This window comes from Micropterus dolomieu, linkage group LG23 (genome assembly GCF_021292245.1).
Source record: "Micropterus dolomieu isolate WLL.071019.BEF.003 ecotype Adirondacks linkage group LG23, ASM2129224v1, whole genome shotgun sequence".
Lineage (NCBI taxonomy): Eukaryota > Metazoa > Chordata > Actinopteri > Centrarchiformes > Centrarchidae > Micropterus > Micropterus dolomieu.
Window position 1 is genome coordinate 35057751 of NC_060172.1, and position 8527 is coordinate 35066277.

At 40.4% G+C, this 8527-nt stretch overlaps 1 protein-coding gene across 2 annotated transcripts; it reads right to left on the reverse strand.

Annotated features, from left to right (window-relative positions):
- Window positions 1–2581: 2581 nt before the first annotated feature.
- On the reverse strand, window positions 2582–7583 carry LOC123963080 (E3 ubiquitin-protein ligase CBL-B-like). 2 transcript variants are annotated; one of them, XM_046039606.1, is made up of 4 exons: window positions 7355–7583; window positions 6499–6676; window positions 5144–5394; window positions 2582–2798 (listed from the first exon to the last, which is right to left on the reverse strand). In XM_046039606.1, exons 2-4 carry the CDS (start codon window positions 6664–6666, stop codon window positions 2792–2794), a joined length of 426 nt encoding a protein of 141 aa, XP_045895562.1. In that variant the 5' UTR covers window positions 6667–6676; window positions 7355–7583; the 3' UTR covers window positions 2582–2791. The 2 variants fall into 2 exon arrangements, with proteins under 2 accessions (XP_045895562.1, XP_045895561.1); XM_046039605.1 differs by lacking the exon at window positions 2582–2798 and having other exon boundaries at window positions 4840–5394.
- Between the last annotated feature and the right edge of the window lie 944 nt (window positions 7584–8527).

The following is an 8527-nucleotide window of genomic DNA, read 5'->3' on the forward strand; positions in this document are numbered from 1 at the left end:
GCGACTTAAAATTGCTATTTTATGTCAGAGGTCGCACGCCTCTGGAGCAACGAGGGGTTAAGTGTCTTGCTCAGAGACAATGGTAGATGGGTCACAGTGGGGGATTGAACCCGGGTCTCTCACACCAACGGCATGTGTCTTTTCCATTTCCATCACCACCGCCTGCTCTAAACTCTCTGAACTGAATGTCACTATAGTTGCATTACGATATGACTGTCTCCAGTGATAACTTTGTATGTAAATAAACTGCTATTGAAAGGTTTATATTTTCTTGTGAAAAATGGTCATGTCTTTGTGTAACACATGTGACTTCAGAGGTTTTAGCAAAGGGCACCATGGCAGATGGGACTTGAAATACAACAAGAAATTCAACACTTGTAACGGAGCTGTTATCTCACAAGCACAGGCAAGGTAAGGTAATGCTTTCTGAAAGTTTTCTGATCAATAATTGGCTGACAGTGGCTCAACGTCTAATCATGGAAGATTAAAAAGTATACTTCAATTTAAAAGAATACCCTTCTAAATAAAAAAATATATAAACTGGCAATTAGACTAAGCACGGAGCTGCACTGTACCTTGGTAGTCAGCAAATTACAAATTAGTTATTGATAGAAAAAGACATTGTATGTGGCTTATTTCCCTACAGAATATATTTATTTTCATGATGGAGTCATCTAGACATTTTTTTCATGAATTCTTAAAGCCAAAAATACTTCTGTTTGAGAGCCACCATCATCACTGCTGGTCATAGCAAAAAGTTACAAAATACTGAGCATGTTCCCCCAACACGTCTCTGCACCATGACTGAGGGGTCAGACAAGGGTGGGCAGTAGATGGATTGAGGAAGGAGGGAGCTTGGATTGTCTTTTATCTGCAACACTCCTGGCAAAAGAAGTGCACTTTTAATCCAATTGATTTAGATACAATCACTTCAGGAAGCTACTAAAGCCATGCTTGTCAGGCTGGCTATAAAATGCCCTGCTGTGCAAATCACTTCTAATGTCCTCTGTGGCTGTATCATGGAAGAGCATGAGAGAGATTGCAGGCACACATGCAAAATATGCATACAGTCACATGTGCTCTGGATTAGTCGCCACCAAATGAATATAAATTATACAGTATATATACATTTTTAAATCATCTTCACAGCCTGTAATAGACCTGAAAAAAGTGAGTGTACAGCAAAATTTGACATACAGCTAGCAGGCATACTACCACATGAGCATTTCAGTGGTAGAGCTGTTATTACTTTCCTTAAAGGTAACTGATTGTCTATGAAAGCTGTTTTCATGGGATCACTCTGGAAAACAGACCCAACCTTCAGTAAAGGCAGGGGGATTTCTAAGAGATCTCATTTAAAGAGCAACTTATGTTCCACAGCTTAGCCTTAGCAAACGACATCTCATGAAGTGAATCGATGCTTTGCAGCAGTACTAATTTAACAAAACAGCCTGCAGACTCACATGAATGGCTCTTGGACCCTTGTATTTGTATAGCGCCTTTCTAGTCAGGCACACATGCAACATATGCATACATTTGAAGTGCTTTTACACTACATCCACCATTTATACACTGAGCCTAAGTGCTCAAACATTAACACGCATTCATATAGGCGGCAACTCAGGGTTCAGGATCTTTGACACGCAGCCTGGAGGAGCCAGGGATTGAACCGCTGACCTTCTGCTTAACAGGGAACCTGTTCCTGTTCCTGAGCCACAGGGACCCCTATACTGTTAGGGTCAAAGACTATTAACTCAAAAAGACATGAACATTTAAAGAACATAACGTTCCTGTGCAATCTTTAATTCTTCTACAACAGCCTTTAATTTCCCACGTATGTCTTGCTCAGCATGTGGAAAAGAAATATGCTGTGGGATGGCGATCAGTTAGTCAGATGTGCATACTAATACAGTACGGGGTAAAAAGGCTGAGAGATGGAGTACGACACATGAACGTCAGATGGCTTAAGACAGGGTGCGTCCTTGAAGAAAGCATTGGGGGTGCACAGCAGTTAATCAAGCATATGAAACACACAAGACATGCTGCCACAAAGACACAGCAGGCCACAAATGTCCCTGGAGATAGATGATACCAGATGTGAGATCCCTTTGCTATTTCCTCAAAGAGACTGTTCATTTAATGTGTTGTGTAAAACATTATTTATACAGGTAGCAGGAACATAAGGGACTGGACCCAAACACAGATGCCAGAGGCAGAGCTTGAAGCAGTTCAATGACTGATTACAAAAACAAAAGGTTGGCGAAGCAGGTAGAGGTCAAAACCAGAGAAGGCAGTCCAAACAGGCAAACTAATCCAAAGTAAAGTATTTAATATTTGAGTACATTTGAGTATGAAATGCCATATTCACATAGCAACATAACATGAAGAAGGATGTGTGGGGAAACTACTATAGTAGTGCAAGCCTAAACATGTTCACTTGACGCGACATGACGGTGATGTCCAAACTGTGTTTTCTGCGGGCTTTGGATTGGAGATTAGACTTCAATGAAAGCTAGCAATGAGAAATGGAATTTGCTGTGACTAGCGTCATTGTTGCGTTAAGTGATTGGAGCGTTTTCCTTGGAATGTGACGTCACGTGAAAACTATGAATACCTGAGTCAGGTACAGAACAGAACACCTGGAGCTGGTCAGAGATCAGTGTTTTTACACTTCCACAGGGAGGAAGCATGCAGACAATTGAGTTTGAAAACAAGAATTTGGTGGAAGAACAGCATTCCTGTACACCAGAATACCCCGCTGCCTCCGAAATTAGCAGGAGTGATACAATGTTCAGCGTCTGTCAAAGTAGTGGAGGAGACAAGAGAAGCTGTTAAACACTTCTCCCTACGTCTCCTAAAGCAGACCATGCTTGTGGTGTCCACCAACACCTGCCCACAATGTAACAGCCCACCCTAATGTAATAAAAGTAAATGCTATAAAGGCAATAATACAAGTCAATAATGAAATCAAATCCTGGAACAGTCACACTATATTGTTTTTGCCAGTAATCCAATAATGTGTCCAGGTAAAGCAACACTGGACTCGACTGGATACTCCACTGTGTCTGTAACTTTTCTAATAAAAATGATGTGTCAGTATTCAATAATGTTTTAAATAATGAACTTACAAAAACAACAGCGACACAGTGGATCCATTATCTGGTTTCAGACCTCATTAAATCAGGAGGAATAGGCAGGGTAACTGGGCTGGGGATTATGCTGTAACAACTGCACTTCTCTCCCTGCTTATCAAAAATAATTCAGGCCACCTATCAGGGCAGCTGACACACCCTCTGTGACTCTTTACATGTAATGCAAGTATGAAAGATGCTATGTTAAAAGTCGGGGATGTGTCATACATACACACATGTAATAATGACTTTTTATACGTACGTAAAATGTAAGAGGCAGAGGTCAGTGTTGTGTTTCTTGTGGAGATGAAATGAGCTGCAGTTTTGGATTGAATATTGAAACAGCATGTAACTACCAGTGTCTATCAGTAAAAACTACTGAATGGCAATTTACTGATTACTAATTCAACAGTTAAAAACATTTCTTAACATTTCAGATTCTTAGTCTTTTTCTGTAAGTACAGGAGCAATGCGCAGTGTTAATTTGCTGCAAATACTGTACTGTTGATGTAGAGAGTCTGTTCGGAGCTTTGGGGCAAAGAGGCACTTAATGACTGAGGCACCAAGAAAGAACTCAAGCTTGAGAAAGAGAAAGAATTAAGAAAGGGGTTCACACAGAAAGATCAAATACTCTGCTTGGTGACTATTTCAGAGCTTAACCAGAGAGGAAATATATGAACAGGATGTGAAGTGCATGGGGATTTTCCCTCTGCTCTGCACATGGCAATCAGAGAGAGCTCCTGAGAATCACACCCATAATTATCTCTATCTTCTCTAACAGTTTAATGAATTATAAAATTAAGGAACAAAACTCATGTTCTTGGTTCGTTCTCCTTTTAGGACAAAGTTAGATAAATCCAAAACATACACTTACTTATAGTGAGGCACTCCACTTTCTTTGCTGTTTTGGAGGCATTATTTTTGCAGAGTACTTAACAATCATCCTATATAATTTCTCTACTTAGTACTTCCAACAATGGCAGTAATGTGACATTTTTGCATGAAGTCATGTTTTAGCATAATGCATTGTGAGATAAAGCTTACAGTAAAAGCAAGTGCAGCATGGTGTGGCTGCTATACACAGATAACCAAAAACAACTGCATGCTCTCTCCTCCCTGCAACTCTCCTCTCTTAACCTCTCAAGCTTCACCTCCCACTCGCTGATTTAAGTAAAGATGACATGCCACACAGTTACAGGTCAAAATCTGTGATTGAAATGTTGCAGCTTGGACAGTGGAGAGGACAGAACTGCAAGGTGTCCTTCCTGTAACCAGGTGAAATGGACAAACCTTTCACTTAGGATCACCGTCATCATCATTGTCATCACAGTAAAACTTTTGTCCACCCATGCTGAGATGTTAATATCTACATCAAACGTCACTGTATACAATTAGTAACTTAACTTCTTTAAGATAATAGTGAGCTGTGCAATGGAAAATGGTATGTACTAGTTTTCCGACCACTCATCACTTTACACTACATGTCACATTCACACACTGATCGCATAGGCTGCCGTGCAAGGTGCAAACTGCTTACCAGAAACAGAAACTAGTCACTCAAACACACTGACACACCAACTGAGCGGTTCACTATCTTGAGGACAGTGGTGCAGGGATCAAACCGCCAACCTTCTGATTAGTGGGTGACCCGATCTTCCTCCTGAGCCACAGCCGACCCAAGAACTACAAGTATTTTTATTAAAAAAATACTTTTTGATATCTCCATAGTTTCAGTTCTGAAATTTACTGTGACAGGTATGAGTAAACTGTGGATTTAACGGATGATGTGGGCGGTTGGTTCACACTATAGATGAAATGTAGCTTTATTTAGTTTTTATAAAACACATTTTCCATAAGCAATATAGCGGCACTACAGGATTATCATCTCTGTGAGAGGTGTTTACCATTAAAAGGTCAAGACAGTTTCCCTCAGTATGCCATGAGCACAGTTCCTCCGACTGTCATCTCAAAATCCTCCATAAAGTAAAAAAGTAAAAAGAGATTTTCCTGACCTGTCCTGTGACTGCTCCTCATACATCCTCTCCTTTCCCTCTTTGAAAAGCCGGATGGCCCGTTTGGATTTCTTCATAAGGCTATCGATGTATATTTTAAAGTACTCATTCTCACTGAGCTGTGTGAGTCTCTGGTTCTCTTCATATTTGCCCAGTACAAGCCGCAGGTGCTGGTAGGCATCAGGTAAGATATCAAGGATGTACGGTGGACTGTTTTTCAGCTGAAGTCTGGGATTTTGGCAGAGGCGGACCTATGGAAAAATAAATCTATTAATGAATGCTTGCTTGATGCATCAACATTTAGTTGTATTTACAACGTGACAAACAGTGAGCTAGTGTTCTGTCGATTTATGCTACCTATCGAGATGTGCTACTTAGCGGTTCTGCGCATGCTCACGACCAATAAGTGTGGTCTGTTTCCACGGCCATAAATCTGTGCAGCCTTGCTGTTGGGCATGCCATCGAGACAGTGGCTGATCATCAGCAATATCATAAAAAAAAAAATCAGAATATGCTACCCCTGATATCTTAAATAAAGATGGTATAATATAGTATTTCAACATGCTCCCCATCTCCGTACAGTACACATGGAGTGAGTAGTGGTGCAATATAAAATGATTCTGTAGTGGGAGCATTATTTGATGGGGGATATTAGTCTATCAGGATTCGCTACCCCTGAAATTATGTTATAATATAATCAAAAAACAGAAGAGAGTTTTACCGTTATGGGATTGGAAATGAGAACACATAAGGTAGCATTTTTCGTTAGGACAGAGCGACTCGATAGACTCTGCTGTCGATTTGTGCTACGGTAGCATTTTTTGACAAGGCAGCATATATGGTCAGAACACCGGCATTTGACACAATAACCAAGTAAGATCAGTTGTGATGGAATCAAATATGCATTTGCTGATTATTAATGTGCCATCTTGAAAATGAAGCTCTAACTGTGCTCAAAGGCAAGCTCTAAGATTTCAGTAAGTTCAATAATGTAGAGTGTTATGCAACACATCTCCTCCTGAGTATTATAAGTGTTCAGCCAACTTACTAGCAATGTTGCCGATATCTTAATTGAATATCTGGTTGAATTGGGTTTAACGATTCAATCTTCTGCTGTTCTTGGGCATATCATTTATGAGTTGTCATAGTATGACAGATATGTACCAGACAAGATGTGTAACAAAGGGATCAAACAAATACTTGAATTCATTTAACTCACGATTAGAAAATATGGTCAGGGAACACATGTGCACCCAATTAGCATTAGCTCCACCTCTCCATGTGCATCTACAACAATGACTGTTCCTGCTCCCATCTGGCAGACAGTCCTGATGGGTTTCTCAATCCAAACTCACAACTTTATCCATGAGTTTCCAGGTTTTCTCCACAGTCCGCCGGTCAGCAGCCGCTTGTTTTGGTGGCCCCACTGCATCCTGGATGGCATCAATGATGCCTAAAATCCGACCCTTACTTCGGTTCGGTCCACGTCCGCCAGGGTTTCGACCACTGAGAGCAGTTGCCATTTCCTATACACTGAGGGGGAAAAAAAGAAATGATCACAGTCAGTAGGACAAATTTCTGTCACCTACTGAACCCATATGGGAAATAATACGTGTTTTAGTTTTAGACAATGCCCTGTTGAATAATACAAATTTCTGTTTGAGAAAAAAACTCAGAATACTTTTTATTTACAAGAGCTTATTTGCTAATGAATAGGCTACCTAGGTGTGTCCTCATCAGAATGTAATTCTCCTTCACATACAGAGTAGCCTTTACAAAATCACAACTTATTCAAATTTTTTTAACTGAGTGGGTTTTGTTGTTGTGTGCATGGTTGGTCAGCTTAACTCCTGCTTTAATTCATGCTATTGTCTTTACCCAGGAGTTTGATTATCCACTGATACTTATGTCATTTTCACACATTTTTCATAACCAAACTGTGAAACTTACCAGATTACACGACACAAACTGCTAATTCTACTCAGCCTTTTTCGTTTTCTGGTTTGATTGATCTTAAGGATTAGTTTCAAGTTATCACTGCTTATGCTGTGATCTATTCTTAAGTGCTGCTAGTACTGCTTGAAAGGTGACCTGATGTTACTGGAGTGTATCCATCATTAAAGTGGCATCCTATAACCATACACTATAACCTATATTGTTGCCTGTGGGCTGATTTTATGAGCGACTCAGCCAACACAAATCCTAACTTACCAAACCACCGGGAATGTCTGCTGGGATCCCTGCTGAACTCGGTACACATCCAGCGCACAAAAATGAAGGAGTGTCCCAGTGTCCAGAAGAAAAGCGTGGTAGGAAAAGTATCCGGTGTGTGTAATCCTCTTATTTCACCACACACCCTCCATGTTTTATAGACGTCTGATAAAAGCTGTTCCAGTTTCTGTCGAAGGAGTTGGGTAAACGCGAAGCTGGGAGGTCTGTACAGTATGTTTTGTACGGCGACAACCATGTAAAGTTAGCGACTATTAAAAAAGTCACATCCAGTAGCACATTTCAAAATAAAGCCTCCACGAACAAAATGGTTTACATTACAATGTACAATATAAATTTATTGAACATGTATTGAACAACTAAGTATTTTAAGCGAACTGAGTTGTTCTAATAGCCCTGAGTAGTCATTTGTCCGTTACACCAAATAGTGGTACATTTTCTTCCTTTACTTTGAAGGAAGGCTGGGGATTTCCTGTGCTGTCTGCGTTCTGGCTGACCTGATGCAGCTGTTTCAGCGGTAGGAGGGTCAATGGGAATATGAAGCAATATTTTCCAGGAAGCGACCGACGCAATGAAAGGAGCGATCAGAACGCTCTGTGAAGATGTCATTGCTCAGAAAGAACAGCGAGCTTTCCAGGTTAAACCCTGTTTGATGATCCCAGGGGATAAAGTTGACCTGACTAGACTTGTTCCTATAAACATTTGTGCCAGAATTCCACTTACAAAGGCAATGTATGATTCTCTTCACCTTCCAAAACTTCGACAGTTCATGCTTTTATTTTGGATGTGAAATGGTCTAACTTCCGGTGTTATTACGTTATACTGGAGTCCTGACGCAGCCACAGAGGAGAGGGGCAGGAGAAGGGCCACTCCCAGAGAAATCCACACAGCTCTGTTCGGTCTGAACAAACAAGCAGCGATGTCCCGGAAATGACACAGGAAGTAGTGCGGGATTTAACGGTTTTAATCGGCTGTGAAGAAAACAATTACTACTACAGTTATTTAGTAGTAATTACAATACAAGTATCATAATAAACAAGTACAAGTAATACAGTTTAGAAAGTTTGCCCTGTGTAAGCTATATAATATCAAAAACATTAAACATGCAATCCGGACTTTACTAATCTTTTACTTAAATTTATTTTTGCATTTACA

What these genes read in the sequence shown, in the direction of transcription:
- LOC123963080 (XM_046039605.1), bottom strand. Translation starts at nt 6,666, where the DNA reads ATGGCAACTGCTCTCAGTGGTCGAAACCCTGGCGGACGTGGACCGAAC. An exon ending in GGAAACTCATGGATAAAGTT is followed by an intron (nt 5,395 to 6,498) that starts GTGAGTTTGGAT and finishes ATTTTTCCATAG; the next exon opens with GTCCGCCTCTGCCAAAATCC.